Source organism: Hippocampus zosterae, chromosome 13 (genome assembly GCF_025434085.1).
Source record: "Hippocampus zosterae strain Florida chromosome 13, ASM2543408v3, whole genome shotgun sequence".
Lineage (NCBI taxonomy): Eukaryota > Metazoa > Chordata > Actinopteri > Syngnathiformes > Syngnathidae > Hippocampus > Hippocampus zosterae.
Window position 1 is genome coordinate 9989593 of NC_067463.1, and position 15835 is coordinate 10005427.

Genomic DNA, 15835 nt, shown 5'->3' on the forward strand with positions numbered 1-15835 from the left:
CTGCGTCATGCAACAAAATTTGTGACACCACCGTGCGAAGACAAGGACATGTTTTCATATTGTAATGACTCACTTTAATTGAGTTCACAAGATGCAAACATGCGTACAAGAGTGAATGCTTTCCTTTATGTCAGTTTCACATGATATGTGAATTATTGAAATATGTTTAGGTGAAGGCTCGAGCAATCCCGTGACCCTTGTGAAGATAAGTGAATTAGAAAATGGATGTTTAGGTGACACACAAAAAGACAGAGGAGTGAGATGGGCAGAGGTAGATGGATGGAAGGAAGGACATGTGTCGCTCATCTTCCTCATTTTCCTTTTGCCTTATGATATTCTTCCACTCAGCAATGCACCCTGTACGTAATAAAAAAAGAGTTAGGGCAAGTTGTATCATACAATGCAATTAAGTAAAATAACACAAATTGTATATGGCTTACATAAGGTCACATAAATCAGCGTGTCTTAAATCGGTTCAGTCATCGTCATCATCATCCTCCGGGACAAAGATGTCGTGCTCCTCCAAGAGAGCGGCAAAGTTCTTGCTGATCAGAGTTCCCACATAGAGGAATGGCACCACCACTGCAGTCATTCGAATGAGACCAAAGGGCGTCTCAAGGGAAAAGAGGACATATAGACGTTAGAATTAAAAGATGGAGCAAATGATAAAATTTCAAACTCCATCTCAGACATTACAATGTTCTATTCAAACAGTGATTCCCAAGCACTGTGCCACAGCATGTTAGGAATGTAGGACTTACAACACATTTTATATGTGGCTCCACTTTTTTAAGGGACCAAAAATAATTGTACAAACCAACAATCATTATTCAGATTGTCATCGTTTAATACTTTGCTTAAAATTCTTGAAAATCAGGGAAAGCCTGAAATCTCAAACTCATAGACATCACCAGAAGCCGCTGTCTTCGGTTCCTCCATGTTCGTTAGTGCCTTTTTTTAGGTTTTGTCTTCACTAAGTGAAATGAATGTTCAATCGGATTAAGGTCAAGTAATTGACTAGGTAATTGTAATTGTTTCCATTTCTTTTCATTCAAAACTTGATTGCTTTCGCAGTATGCTTTTTTCCATCTGCATTGTGACGTGCCATCCAATGAGCTGTGAAGCTTTTTTCACATGACATCAACTAGTGTTTGAGCGCTAATGGGATTATGTTAAGTACACATGGTCGTAATTTAGTAATTAAAATCAAAAGGGGGAAGGTTAATATTACCTAGCAAACAGTGCTGTGCGTCCTGTTCGTCATCTAAACACGAGGTGAAAAAAAATATTGGGGAATTAAATGACATTCACTTGACGCAAAAATAACGGCGCACAGTATTGTATATTAGTCAATTTTATGATAGGAAAGCATTACATTTGTGCTGGACCAAAAATTGCATAGGGCAAAAAAGACACTATTTGTTTGGAACGTTTTTTTTAAGATCATCAAGAATAACAGTCATCATTAAACAATTTTAATGACATATTTCCAGAAATGAGTCCGTTAAGTGTCCGCCATTAATTTTAGACCAAAAAAAAGAACTTCCTGGTATTGCCTCAAATTTGTGTAAATACGCCTTCATTGGCTCATTTGACGACGAGTACCCATGTCAGCACAGCGATTGGCCAAAGGAGATGTCATATATCTTCGTTTCCACCACCCGGTTAGTCATGTTTCTTCGCCTTGACAAGACGGCCTCCCAAAACACTTACTTTATCCGGTTTCGGTAGGATTGCCCCCGACGACGACGAAACCGCACTTCTGGTTTGCGCCGTCTTGTTTAGATATGATGTTTTCGAAGCGCTGTTACGACCCAGCAGGCCCGCGTTCCCGACCTTAGGTTTTAGGGAGAACCGTAAAACACTCGTCGCCATTTTTCCCAGTGTCAAAACTGTGGGTGGTGTCACTAAATGACGTACTGGGTGTTTCCTTTTGATGACGTCGGGTTTCATTTGCAGCCTTTATCATACACCAGGTCGAAGTTGAATTACTTTTTAAATGCTGTTAAACCAAGACCTTCGAACTCCGTATTACTCACTATCGTCACCAACCACAATTTAATTCACAGTATATTTATTCGTGTGTTAAAAGTAGAGCTGTTTCACAGTAGTTATGTTTAACTCCAGTAGAGGTGAAATATACATATTGTTTATATAGCATTTATGTAGCTAAACTATAAAACCTTACTGAAAAATATGAAAAAAGACGATTGCTGTAGGTAAACGCGCAGCAACTGCCGCAAGCCGGAAGTAGCAGTGCGCGCGCTGTCTCCGCGAGAACGCGCGGGGACGGGAAGTCGAAAGACGGAAGAAAGGACGCCGAAGCTAAACTTGCCAACTTTAAGCCGACGGGCGACAATAATACACAATGTTACAAAAGAAGTTGTGACTTATTTAGAGCATAGATTTAACCAATTTAAACCAAAGCCTGCCCTAGCCTGCGTTGACGTATAGTCAACGCTCTTATCATTTCTCCACACGACCCGGTTACTCCGCCAGTTTTTAAACAGGCACTTAGCCTTCTTTCAACCCGGTCTCAAAGTCACTTTTTTGAGTGGGGTGTTTTTCAACGACACGCACGAGTACTAAAATATATCAGCACACGCTCAGCTTCCTGGCTTAAAGTTTCTACTTGTGGGAGAGAAAGTTGGGGAGCGAGGCCTAGGAAACCGAGGAGGGTTACATGTGTGAGGACCGCGGCCGAGAAGGGACTTACTCGCCACAAAGATGTCGGCCCAGGCTCAGATGCGAGCGATGCTGGACCAGCTCATGGGGACGGGGAGAGACGGTAAGCATGACATTTGTTGCGTGTCGCCAAATAGAGTCTAACGACAGGACTTCGTGTTGTGTGCTAACATTAGCCTGTGCCGTTGAATTTGTGTTGGTGCTAGCATAGGCTGCACTGCTAACTAGGCTCGCATGCTTTGCCAGTCATGAGGCTAGTTAGCTACCTGTTGTTCAGATGCCAAGTGTAGTATAAAAGTTGGCTTTAAAATAAAGTTGAAATGTGTGGATTATTTTTTTCACGACTCGCGGGCTTTCATTCAATTTTCGTGGGAACCCACACGACAGTTACGCCTGTGTGTGGCTCGACGGAGTGCACTTAAATTTGTCTTCTGCCATCCGGCGAGAGACATGGAATAGCTTAGCAATGTTTACTTAACACATAAACACCCGTGTTAATAATGTCGAACAAAAAGCGTACCATTGAGGATGTATCAACATGATCTTGGATCTAAATAAAAATGCGTTTTCAGAGGCTGAATTTGGGGTTATAATACACACAAAATACATATATAGTAATCTACAACTATATTTGTACAATTAACACAAAGTGAAAAATACCAAATGTACACTCGTCTATAATGACAAATGTTGTCTAATGATGCAAAATTACTTTTTTATAGTATAAGTGCAAAGTGGTGAGTATGATATTGACAGCGATGCTTTCAAATGTCTTTCAATAGGAGACACCATGAGGCAGAGAATCAAATTCTCAGATGACCGAGTGTGTAAAAGTCACCTTTTGGATTCCTGCCCTCATGACATACTGTCGGGCACTGTGAGTATCACTCACTGGCTTGTGCACATGTACTGCATCGAATACGGTTATGAATGCTGTTTTTTATGCACTCATTTGTTCTGTCCTTATAGAGAATGGACCTTGGAGAGTGTGTGAAAGTCCATGACCTGGCCCTCAGAGCAGACTTTGAGATTGCCTCAAAGGAGCATGAATACTTTTTTGAGCTTGATGTGAGTCATTAAGTCTACTGTGGGGATATACAAGTCAAAATGACCCGCTATTAACACTCAGTATAGACGCTTCACTTTGATGTCACTTTAACCACAAAGCTTAGTTTCTAATCACCATGTTTTAAAGGCATGCACACAAAAGGAAAACAAGAAGACACGCCATATCTTAACATTGTTAGTTATCGGTGTACTTTTGTTTAGTTTTGTGAATAAGGTCCCTATTGGAACACCTATCCATTGACGCATTAGAACCAGTCATTTGAAGTCGTTTATAGAAAAACTGAAGTTGTTTGGAGGGACAGAACACCACAACGATCTTTGTCTCGTGACACAGTATGTTGATCACTGCTTAATTGGTATAAAATGTAATTCGTTAAATGATTGGTATCTGGATAAACTTCTTGCTGTACGTCAAAGCATTTCACACTAGCTTTGGTCGCGAGCCGCACATGAAACAGTCCCTGACAAAGTGATCAGTGCTTGTATGTTGTCATCGTGTAAAGTGATCATGTCAAAGATTTCAAAGCCATTGTGCTCATCATCTCTCACACAACTTATTCGCTCCCCCATCTCCGGTCTAGAATTACTGCCAGTATCACACAGTAAGATTTCAGATCTCTATTTGAGCGATAAGAGCAACCGTGAACAGCACAGGTGTTCGCCATTGTTATGAACACAAAGCGGACTTTGCGACTGTTTTGCCACTTGACCTCAGTCTCACTTGACCACCTGCCCTCAGACATGGAAGCCTTTGCACGTAGCGTACAAACGTGACATCACACAGTAAGAGTGAAACCTGTACGATCAAATACGCCAAGGTTCCGCTGCACTTTACAGCTATATCATGCATTTTCATCAAATGAAACCACAGTGGCACATAGCTACTGACCAAAAGATCTTGCATGTTGGTTTTCAGGCTGCTGAGCACCTTCAGTCTTTTATCGCCGACTGTGACCGCAGGACCGAGCTGGCCAAGAAGAGATTAGCAGAGACTCAAGATGAGATTAGTGCTGAAGTAACGGCAAAGGTGAAAACTGTGGCGCTAACACCGTCCAAATCAAAACCAACCAATTAACTCCATTCTCTGCAACAATAATTCTGATCTCTTGGTTAGGCTGAACGTGTCCACGAATTGAACGAGGAGATCGGGAAGCTGCTTGCTAGCGCCGAGCAGCTCGGAGGCGAGGGCAACGTGGAAGAGGCCCAACAGTTGCTTGAAAAGGTGGAGACGACCCGCATGATGAAGAAAGAAGCTGAGGTTAGAAGACAGGATGACTGATTTAAGTCTTAATGGGAATGTTGAGGTGCTTCTCAATTACAATTAAGATACAAAAGTCTTGTTATCCCCTGATTTTTTTTCCCAGGATATTTACAGAAACTCAATGCCAGCCTCCAGTTTTCAGCAGCAAAAACTGCGAGTGTGTGAAGTGTGCTCAGCCTACTTGGGTCTACATGACAATGACCGGCGTCTTGCTGACCACTTTGGGGGCAAACTTCACCTGGGCTTCATTGAAATCCGTGAGAAACTGGAAAAGCTCAGGGTAAGGCACTTCATTCGAGTCACATGTGCAGTGGACAGACTTTGGAATGTTTGAATGTTGACAAAAGCGCATATTTTTTTGTAATTATTTTATTCTAAAAAATAGGACTGGGTAATTATGGCGCAGTAATTATTGATTTTTTTTTAATTATTCAAAAGAAGTAAAAAGACTCATTTTATTTTTCAATTTGACATTTAACATTTTGATGTGTGAATTATTATTATTTTTTAACCACTTTAATGAGTGTTTGACTGCTTATTATCTCAAGAAGCAAAGTAAAGACAGAAATATGTCTGGGAATTTATTTCGGCATGTGTGCATCGTACAAAATACTTGGGAAACAATTATTTTTTCCCTCAAACATTTTCTATTGATATTGATCGTGTGTCTCACGATACATATAGATTGCTTGATTTATCACCCAACCCTACTTGAAATCTATCAGAATGATAATTTTTGTAATCAAGAATTAATTTAGAAGTATGGTACAATTTCTTCCTGGTGCACAGTTTAACTTGAAACACATTGTTGTGCTACAGCATATTATTTAGGACTCACTTCACTCAAAAGATTTTTCTAAAAGCGGATCTCTACGAAATGATCAAAAACTCAACGTGTTTGTGTGTTTTAATGTGCAATGTTTCTGAAACGTGAATGTCTGTTCCCGGTGCCATTTTTAATGCAGAAAGCAGTTGTGGAGAAACAAGAAAAAATGCGTACCAGGCGCAGAGAGGAGCGAGAACGAGATGATGAACGGGATAAGCAGTGGGAGGTGGAACGGGAACGAGAAAAGGAGAGAGAGGAGCGGGAGAGAGAACGAGAATGGGAACGAGAGCGTGAGCGCAGGAGGTAAGATGTCCCCCAGCTGCCTTATCCTGTCCTGCCATCAGGTATGATAGTCTTTATATGATTACGTGTTCCCATCCAGGTCACGATCCAGAAGCGGAGACCGATACAGGTACAACTGCTATAGTTTTACATGTAATCAATTAGTCAAATACTAATGCCACAGTGATATGTCTGATCAAATTCCTCACGCACAAACGTAGGGATGGAGGCAGTTCGTCTTCCCACCGGTCAAGACGCCACCGCTCCTCTCATTCTCGAGAGGAGGGTGGGGACCGGGAGCGAGAGAGGAGGCATCGACACAAGGACAAACACCGCTCACACTCGCACTCTCACCGGCACAAGAGAAAGAGGTGGGACAACACCCGACACATTAAAAACCTTCCCTTGCAGAGTGGCATTCCCTCTTCAGCCTTGGAAGATTAGTCAAACATCTGTTTTGGGGAGAGAGAAAAAAATGGCACTGTAATGCGGTAGAAAAATTGCACATCCTTATTACATTTAATTACAATGGGGCTCAGCACTCACCTGCCACCATTTAAAATGCCTCTCATAATTATCCCCAAATAAAGTATCATTCGCTCTCTTGTATTTTAGACCACAAAAACTTGACATTTGAACAAGTATGTGAAGAGGTATAATACCCACTGTCTGTAACGCCTCTGGAGAATGTAATGGGGGGGGGGGGTTTAAAACCGGCACGTTACGAATTGAAGGGGAAAAAGGGTGGAGATTAGATTTGGCTTGTATGGTGCACCTTTATATGTGGTCACCATTCGCTTCCACCAGCCCTTGTGATCGGCCGCGGTCATCCCGGGGTTTACCCCACCGTACGCCCAAAGGCAGCTGACTCCAAATCACATGCGACCTTAATGAGCATAATAAAAAACAGTGGGTTGGATAGTTTCCACACTATAAAGTAGGGATTAAATTGTAAAGAGACTTTGTGGACACCCTTTATACACACAATGTGTGCCATCATAAAACATTTATTAACTTTACGGGCACATTTGATTATTTTTAACCACCAGACAAGTGGAGAGCAAGGTAACTACTGCTAATAGTGCAATGTAAAATCATCTTTGATAGAAGTAGTGGAAGGATTGCTTTCTATTTCCGGTTCTGTGGTCATTACCAGTCGTCAAAATTTGAATGGTGGTTCAGGCATATTACTGAGCAGTCAGTACCATGACGTGTGGTGCTTTGTTACGTCATAAAAAGTTCAATTTTCAGTTCTATGGTTATCACATGTTGGCTTTTTTCATGTTGATGACATTTTGGAATACGTTTTCTGAAAAACAAAAAAAACACATTTAATCTAAGATGTTCGATGAGTTTAGGTAACGTGGTGAGAGTCATGACAGCAATTTGGTTTCTGGGTTTAAGTACAACAACAAATGGATCTCATGCACCGCAGTGTGCAACAGCGTCTCTGGTGGAAATGTCAGATGACAACAGTTTCTGGTTGCAATAGCTTTCCAAGTAAGGGTGTTCTATTATTTTGTCATTTTTTTGTTAACTTTTCTTTTGATGGCGGCGCGGACACCCGCAGCGGCTCCTCTTGTTTTATGTTGAGAGGCAAGAAATTTCATCTGTGCGGTATGTTACACATACGTACAGCACATTTGACAATAAAGTTGTATAAAATTCAAAATTCTGATTGGGGTTTTATGCTGCTGATTTCAATGCAGATTATCCACGAGTGAGTCTAATGCCCATCATAGGAAGTAGCTGGACATTTTTTTCTATTTTAGAGCTGCTCACTAACGATTAATCGATGACTCACATTTACACATTTGATAAAAACATTCTTTCCAAATTTCCATCCTTATTTTACAAAAGGGACGTTTCAAATGACAGTGCAGAAAATGCACGCATACTGTGCTTCAGTTGCTCTTTTAAACTATAACATGTCAGAAAATAGTGAAAAGTGTTGACTATTCTTTTCCTAATTAAAAGCAGAAATTTGCAAATGACATATTTTGATTTAAAAAGACGGGCGTATGCTTCCTGAAGGAGTACAGAAAGATGAATATTTGCTGTTGAGGGGTAATCAAGAGACAATTTGTAGTGGATGAAACGCCTTTAAGGAGACTTTCAATATCCTTTTTTTTTTTAAGCTCGGCAGCGAAAGGCATTTGACCAACATGCGTAGAGATGGGCATCGTTAATATTTTAATGATACTACTATTAATTATACAGCTTTTAGATCTGCTCCCTTAACGGTAGTCTTACCTGCTTTTTTTCTTTCAAAAAACTTTTAAAATATATATATAATTATAGAATTAAAAATAGAATTTAAAATAATTTTGATAAATGAATGGTTTGAATAGATCACTATTGTATGGTTAATTGCAATAAACATGGCATGGTGAGCAAGTCTCTAAACGTGCTCCTCTTCCAACAGGTCTTCCAGAGAAAGATCATCACACACCCGTGACCTTGAACCCTCCCTTCCCCAATTGCGCAGTCAGGAGGGTGCCTTGGAGGAGTGGCGAAACAACAGGGCGGAGTACAAAGACTGGGAAGACCGGGAGAGGTCCACCTCCCCAGACATGGGGAGGGAGCGGGAGAGATCCCTGTCCTTAGAGCGGGACCGACATTCCAGCTCCGAGGAGCGGGAGTCCGGAGAGATTTGAAGGACAGAACGGAGCAGGATGGAACACATCTCTTGATGTCAGCACATTGTATTGTTCAGCAATTATCAACATGAATTTATGTTCAAAGTGGCATGTGTACATTAGCAGGGTGGAAAGTTAATAGGGGAATGAAGGGATGTTGTCAATTTACGAGGCAGAGCAACTTTTATACGACTTTGAATTGAATTTGTTTATGCCAGGTTGTTTTGACCCTGTGGGAGGTCTGTTTAACTTTCCTCACAACATGCTGATTTCTTTTAAAGTCATTAGTTCAGCTTTCAATGTTTCTCTGTTTCTTTTTATCCCCATGAGGACTCTTAAGTTTCAGTAGGTGTGGCTGATTGTTACAGGGCTTGGAAATATTAAATGATGCATAACCACTACAGTACATTTTGGTCTGGGGTTAGAATGACAAGAGACCCTTGTATTTGTTCTTTTGTTTACTGACTTGAAGCCATTTGGAAAATCTGGTACAGGCGTTGAACATTGATTGGCCTTTAATTCACGATAAAGACGCTTGGAAATTAAACTTGACGACTCATCAAACAGCTTCTGCTCAGTGTCTGATGTGACGTGCATGTTTACATCCTATCGTGTGGCACGGGTGTGCTGTCTGCTGCGGTTGGTGAAGGGCTTCTGTTTTGCTGTGCTGCCACAATGAAATAAACTTTATGCTCGATATGCAATGTACGACACTGACTTCTGTTTGCACCGTTTCTCTTGTCTTTATTGTACAGTTTTGTACAGAATTTACAATGGATTAACAAAAAAATCAAATAATTTGAAACGGGCTGGTTTTTAATGTCTGGTTATGGCATTTATCACCTAATCCGCTGAGGAAATTATGGTGTATCTTGTCTAAACTTACAAAACCGCACTGGATATGATGGACACGCCATGGGGTGATTTAGTACTCCTTTTTGGCCACTGGGTGACAGTGAGGTTTTAAAACATGCAGCAGCCTAATGACGTCACCCGTATTTTGAAAAGAAGCGCGCAACCGAAAAAAAAATGGCGCGGGGAGAACGCTACAGCAAACCAATGCACATTTAAAAACGTCTTTGTGACATTTGATTCACCATGTCGTTACTGAAACCGTTTAGTAGGCGGCCTGCTCTGAACACCGCTACCATATTGGTAAGTCTTTAGAGCTTCATTTACGGCGTAGAATTAAACTGTCTTGTGTGAAAAGTAGTTTTAAATGCGCAAGAGTCCACAGGTATGGGTCAATGTAAATATAAACGGAGAATGAAAGAATGTCGAAGTGTCGAAATACGAACTGTCCGAATTCCCCGAACTTTATTGTGCACGAACACTATCTGCAATTAAAAAGTAAAGCTTAGTTACCGATGTGGTGTCAGTGGCAACCAGGTAGCCTCCAAGGACTATCTATATGAGAAGCCAGCGGGTCTGTTTAAAGAGTAACTCGCTGGTGGGACATTGTGATTTTCTAGGAACGTGGTAGACGTGATCATTTAAACTTGTAAAAGCTGCAAAGATTCATGGAAATAAAGTGTCAGATGATGTATTTATCTGTTTCCTAGTTATTCTGAGAAACCTTTAACGTAGTCCGTGTTTTTGGAATGTGGGAGGAAACCGGAGTACCCGGAGAAAACCCACGCAGGCATGGGGAGAACATGTAAACGCCACACAGGGAGGCCGGAGCTGGAATTGAACCTGACACCTCTGCACTGTGAGGTCGATGCGCTGGGCCACCTGGCCGGCAACAGTTAACATCAAATAACAGAATAATAAAACACAACACATAAAATACAGACAGTCATGCAAACGTAACCACTTTTTCTGCATACAATTTGTTGTTTGAAGCAGTTATAGATGAAAGAGGAGAGAATCTGGTGTCCTTTCACCAGTGGATCGGAGATGACATGCTGAAAAAGTGCACACGTCTGCTATGAGCTAAGTTTGAAAGCAAACAAGAAGCTGTAGCGTCCATGGACGAAAAATGTTCCTAATTATTAAAAAAAATTATTTAGAGGTGAGTGCAATGAATGCATAGTCAGCAACTATCCATCCATCCATTTTCCGAACCGCTTTATCCTCACTAGGGTCGCGGGGGGTGCTGGAGCCTATCCCACCCGTCTTCGGGGAGTAGGCCACCCTGGACCGGTAGCCAGCCAATCGCAGGGCACACATAGACGAACAACCATCGGCACTCACACTCACACCTAGGGACAATTTAGAGTGTTCAATCAACCTGCCATGCATGTTTTTGGAACGTGGGAGGAAACCGGAGCACCCGGAGAAAACTAATCGCTAATCATTATTGATCGTCAATGAATCGTTTATATGGCATTTTGTTTCATTTTAATTGTACAAATGCATAGAATTTTGGCTTCTCAACAGTAAATATCTGATTTCTGTCATGTGACATGAAAGTAGTTTACTTTGCGAAAATAATTTTGGAAAGGATGCTTCATGCTGACTACCCCCCTCCCTCCCTCCTCCCACCATTTAGCTGGTGGAAAGAGAAGAAGATTTTCAGCAGAGATTAGCTGAAGTTCTGGTAGAGGAGACGGCAGTGACGTTGAATGTGTGAGTAGTGCTTCATCCCCCAAACTGCTGATATTACTAGAAAAATGTATTTTAATCGTCGTTTTGGAGTCTCTGACTTAGTGAGCTGTGACAGTGTTCTGATTCAATAAAATGGCCATCATTGCCCTCACAAGGAACTAATTGTTTTATGCTGCATTAGGTCTACCCTGCCCAATGGACTGTATTTATATGGCTCCTGAGCAGCAGTGGGGCCACTTTATATGATCCTGGCTGATGTCGGCTTGCAAATGCACGCTGCCAAGTGCCCCATTTTGCATAATTAGGAGTTCTCAATGTCTTGTTCAAGGACACATTATGACAGTCTCTCCTCCTCCACCTCCGGAGCGATGGCCAAACTCATACCTATTAAATTGACAACAGGACTTGGCTGTTTATCAGATTGGTATTTTGCAGTCTGAAGTCCGACTTAACAATGTTGGTTTTCAAACAGGAGACTAGCAAAGAGTCTTCCTCTGCCCTTCAAGAACCAACACAGTCGCCCCAGGATAGACTTGGTGGTTTTTATCATCAACCTCACTTCTGAACTCAGGTACTGCATGTCTTTAAAACCATGTTTCCAAGTCTGTGTGCTAATACCCTCCGTAAATATTATAACCACAGGGCCAGAACATGCAAATGCCACTTAGAAAGGCCACGGCCAAGACTCAAACCCACAACCTCAGAACTGTCAGATAGATGCGCTAAGCACTTTCTTTTCCGCTTAAGAAAAATTATGAAATGTCAGTTCAACTATCTATAGGTACTTATTTATAGGTCTTAAATAAATAAATAACGATGATAATAACAATAAGCTTGCAATGGTGGCCTTCACTGGGTTGTTTTATTTATTTATTTTTATTTTTTGTCGCAGTCTGCAATCTGCCCAAGCTTCCCTCAAATATTTGGACCCGGGATATTTTCTTGGAAAAGTCTGCTTCATGGCCACCAACGGTATATCAAAGGGATGATCAAACTCATCTGGGCTTGTCATTATTTACACTGCCCACGTTTCCTGTGTTGTTGTTTGCAAAGGACAGAATTTTGAAGCCAAAACTTTTGCTGCATGTTTCTTTTGTAACGCGCAGCACGCAATGCCGCCGTCCCCCCAGAACGCCTGGACACCCTCAGAGGGCTGGCTGCGTCCTTACGCTGCACGCTGCTCTTTGCGGAGGATCAGGTTAGTGACGACTTTGCTTATTCCATACATGCCTTTGACAAATCCAGAATGTGTCAATTGCTTTTCTTTTTTTTTTTTTAATCATGTTTGCTCAACCTGGAAAAATAAACGGGACTTTGCAAGCTGAAGTCCCGTACATGTACACGTAGGCTTTTGCTGCAGCCCCTGAATTGGGATATAATCTCTGAAGACTGCTGAAAATGGAGAATCCAGGCATGAAGAAAATGGGAAAACAAACTTATTATTCCCAAATGAAAGAGATCTTAAAAAGAAATAAAGAAACGAGCGAGTACATGTTGTGCTCAATCGATTTTAGGTTCTCCGCTGTGGCAGCGGTGTTAATATTTGTCCCCTGCAGACGGCAGATGGTGCGAGCAACGCCTCGGAGAGATTGCTGACCATCCTGAAGGTAGCGGCCGGTCTTGTTCCTATGACGACAGCACTCTATCTGTCCAACCTGACAATGTGCACAGCGCCCTCAAACACTAACGAAGCGGATTTTGATTAGTTACCGCCATCGGAGTGGCAAACTCTCTGACTTTTACATGATTATCTTCTCTGTGGTTGTACTCTGTCAACCACAATGACCTTTTATTTATTTACAGTCTTGTCCAAATCTGGCAATAGTCGGTACACCTTCACAATTCCTTACAAATAACAAGGCTTAGTCATGGATTTGAACTGCACTCATCATACTTGCGAGGCATTTCTACTCACTGACCTTATTGAGCTAAAAATCAACCCATTAAGAACACCTCATAGTATATATATAATACAGTGCCGTTCTCAACTCGGCTTGTTTCGTCTGTGTGTATTTCTGTCCAATCTGTATCCAGGAGTCAAATAGAACATGTTCAAGTTCATATTTCCACATAAACTGATTTCTGGGGTGGCTTGTTGATGGCGGTCTTTGTGCCCCACGTCACGTCTTCATCCCGCATTGATGCACTTGTGCACCGCATTGTGCACTTGCTGTTAATAGGTTGTCATCATGTCAGTTATCAGTCATTCATGTTCATCTGTGGGTTTTGTAGCATGCAGCAAGACACTGGAGGCATACGAGGGGGGCTGGGGAATTTGACGGGTAATTTCAGAATCCTTGTTCAGAAGTGTCTTTCATTTACCATTTATGGCAGAAATTTGACCAATTAAAAGAGAAAAAAATTGAGTGGAAGTGGGGAATTAAATGCCATTTTTAAAAAACAATTTCAAAGAGCCCAGTCAGGCTTCTGGTTACCATTAACTGGATTCTGATAAAGCTATTCCATTCCCTCCCATTTAATAACAACCCAAAATGCAGTGCCTCGTGAATATGCCCAAAGATAGAACATTAAAAGAGAAATGTCGCGAAAGGTGAAAATAAAAAGTTGAGAACATAAATTCTAATATCGCTACAAAGATGAACTCATCCCCAAATCATTAAAAATAACTGACTCAATAAAATTACTGCAGTGTTGGTCAAGCTCCTTTTTTAAATGTCAACATAAAGTATTAAAATGCCCTTTTGCTCAAATTAGTCTTGTCCTTTTCTCTGCTTGATACGAATGTATTTATGTGAACTGAGCGTGTGCTAGAGCTGCATTGACTACAGTGGTACCCATCTCTAGTCTGCCTAAACTTCTCTGGAAGAAACTTAAACAAAAGATTTTGGGTTTGGTAGTTTGAGTCGCTGTTGTAACAATGCTTCTTGCCAATATATTTAATACAGTTAACCAGTTTTCCTCTTGAGATGGTGTTTCATTTACAACCATTTATTGGATGGATTGGCTCCCAAAATGTTTCAAACTGTCACTAGTTTGAACAAAATGTGGTATTTTGGAAGATGAACTGTCTTGGCAAAATTAACATTATAGAACAATATACTGTATGAACACAATTTCCTTTGACACTCTTTCAAGAGGAAGGCTAACATGTAGTATGCTAACATCAAGCATGATTCAGGAGGACAATTTCTTGAAGATGAAATTCTAGGAAAAGTGTGAATGTGAAAAATATCCAGTGCGCTGTTTAGTGATGTGTAGAAGTTGTAGCATATCCCAAAAAAATGGTCAGAAATGACATTGGTGCCAATGAAGTGCTTTATTTTCCAGATATTTGAATGGCATCAGATATAGAACTGCAGTGCAGTGCAGTGAGTGAGGGTGGTTGTGCCACATCTCACGTCTGCTTCCTGAGCTGATTCACATTCACTATTAATAGCTTCTCATCATGGCAATTATCCATAATTCAAGTTCACGTACGTGGAGCCAGACATGGTTGGAGGCACAAGAGCGTGTATGGAATGTTGCTGGTAGTGTCAGCGTTGATGCTCTTTGGAAATGAATCGAAATATGCCTGAGGTTTTACCAAGTCATCTTGTTTCCAACAGAAGGCCCAAAAAGCCAAACTTGTACCGTTCCTTAACTTATTATGTCTGGAATTGTGGCTGACATATTTCCACCATTTTTGTTTTACTTTGAAATCATTCAACACGAATTAGCTAACCGTGGAAATAGCTTAAGACTAACAATGTGTCTCAAGCTGGTTTTCCCAAAATAGGTCAGTTGTGTTTTATTTTTGTTAATTATGATGTTAGGCTAACATTTTGTTTTATATTAAACTGTCATCAGGATCAATATTTTTTTGTCTTTTTTTTTTTTTTTTTTTTTAACAGCACTTGTCGGCAACACATTTATTTGAGTAACCGTATTTTTTTTGTCACGTTGTCCTGAAAGGGACTTATCGTTTACTCTGCCTGTGTCCTTGGTAGCATTTGTTTTGCATGCAAGCAGTTGGACATTAACTTTTGGATTGATGTCTTTCCCTTGCCTGCTTTATTGCTTAATTTTAAAGCTGTCGACCAGCACAGTGGTTTGCAGGAATGAAAGGGTTGCGACTCGAGATTAATAGTGTATATATCAAATTAGACCAGAGTAAAGATTTGACAAAATGAAGGACTTATTCCTCATTAAAAAATGGATTTGATCAGTGTGGGTAATGACCAAACATGACTCATCTGTTTTGGTCAGGTGACATTCACAACCGGAGCCATGATTGGTCATTACCTGAGCGCTGAGCAACTGTGATGGCCTTTTGCATACGGTGGCATTTTAAAGCCCACTGAACAAGAGATTCAACCCTGAGCAACTATGATGTAATGTTTCTGTCAACAGCAAGTCCTTCAAAAATGTTTTTAAACATCTTGTCTCACAGTTGTCACTGGGTGCTACCACCGCACTACGGTTCACTTACATTACGAAATGTCCTTCCATACTTATTTGTCATGTCCTTGTTTATGATGATACTAATGCAGCATGTTATACCGGAGACAAATTCCTTGTGTGTTC

At 41.0% G+C, this 15835-nt stretch overlaps 3 protein-coding genes across 5 annotated transcripts; 2 read left to right on the forward strand and 1 right to left on the reverse strand.

Moving 5' to 3' along the window:
• Window positions 1-51: 51 nt before the first annotated feature.
• Window positions 52-2102, reverse strand: smdt1b (single-pass membrane protein with aspartate-rich tail 1b). Its single transcript, XM_052084172.1, has 3 exons — window positions 1714-2102; window positions 441-613; window positions 52-357 (listed from the first exon to the last, which is right to left on the reverse strand). Exons 1-2 carry the CDS (start codon window positions 1951-1953, stop codon window positions 476-478), a joined length of 378 nt encoding a protein of 125 aa, XP_051940132.1. The 5' UTR covers window positions 1954-2102; the 3' UTR covers window positions 52-357; window positions 441-475.
• A 72-nt stretch (window positions 2103-2174) lies between these two features.
• zgc:158803 (LUC7 domain-containing protein) lies at window positions 2175-9469 on the forward strand. Its single transcript, XM_052084162.1, has 10 exons — window positions 2175-2788; window positions 3468-3562; window positions 3655-3753; window positions 4670-4780; window positions 4868-5011; window positions 5118-5294; window positions 5980-6143; window positions 6223-6252; window positions 6344-6493; window positions 8548-9469. Exons 1-10 carry the CDS (start codon window positions 2728-2730, stop codon window positions 8777-8779), a joined length of 1263 nt encoding a protein of 420 aa, XP_051940122.1. The 5' UTR covers window positions 2175-2727; the 3' UTR covers window positions 8780-9469.
• A 280-nt stretch (window positions 9470-9749) lies between these two features.
• Window positions 9750-15717, forward strand: pane1 (proliferation associated nuclear element). Of its 3 annotated transcripts, none has more exons than XM_052084166.1 (6): window positions 9750-9916; window positions 11256-11332; window positions 11784-11882; window positions 12204-12283; window positions 12418-12509; window positions 12826-15717. In XM_052084166.1, exons 1-6 carry the CDS (start codon window positions 9860-9862, stop codon window positions 13015-13017), a joined length of 597 nt encoding a protein of 198 aa, XP_051940126.1. In that variant the 5' UTR covers window positions 9750-9859; the 3' UTR covers window positions 13018-15717. The 3 variants fall into 3 exon arrangements, with proteins under 3 accessions (XP_051940126.1, XP_051940128.1, XP_051940127.1); XM_052084168.1 differs by having other exon boundaries at window positions 9751-9916; window positions 12843-12866; XM_052084167.1 differs by having other exon boundaries at window positions 9752-9916; window positions 12868-15717.
• The last annotated feature ends 118 nt before the right edge of the window (window positions 15718-15835 follow it).

Excerpts from the sequence above, each read along its gene's own strand:
- smdt1b (XM_052084172.1), bottom strand. The coding sequence starts at position 1,953 with ATGAAACCCGACGTCATCAAAAGGAAACACCCAGTACGTCATTTAGTG. Across the intron at positions 614-1,713 it reads TCCTACCGAAACCGGATAAA|ACGCCCTTTGGTCTCATTCG; the intron begins GTAAGTGTTTTG and ends TTTTCCCTTGAG.
- zgc:158803 (XM_052084162.1), top strand. The coding sequence starts at position 2,728 with ATGTCGGCCCAGGCTCAGATGCGAGCGATGCTGGACCAGCTCATGGGG. Across the intron at positions 3,754-4,669 it reads AATACTTTTTTGAGCTTGAT|GCTGCTGAGCACCTTCAGTC; the intron begins GTGAGTCATTAA and ends GTTGGTTTTCAG. Across the intron at positions 4,781-4,867 it reads GTGCTGAAGTAACGGCAAAG|GCTGAACGTGTCCACGAATT; the intron begins GTGAAAACTGTG and ends TCTCTTGGTTAG.
- pane1 (XM_052084166.1), top strand. The coding sequence starts at position 9,860 with ATGTCGTTACTGAAACCGTTTAGTAGGCGGCCTGCTCTGAACACCGCT. Across the intron at positions 11,883-12,203 it reads AACCTCACTTCTGAACTCAG|TCTGCAATCTGCCCAAGCTT; the intron begins GTACTGCATGTC and ends TTTTTGTCGCAG. Across the intron at positions 12,284-12,417 it reads CTGCTTCATGGCCACCAACG|CACGCAATGCCGCCGTCCCC; the intron begins GTATATCAAAGG and ends TGTAACGCGCAG.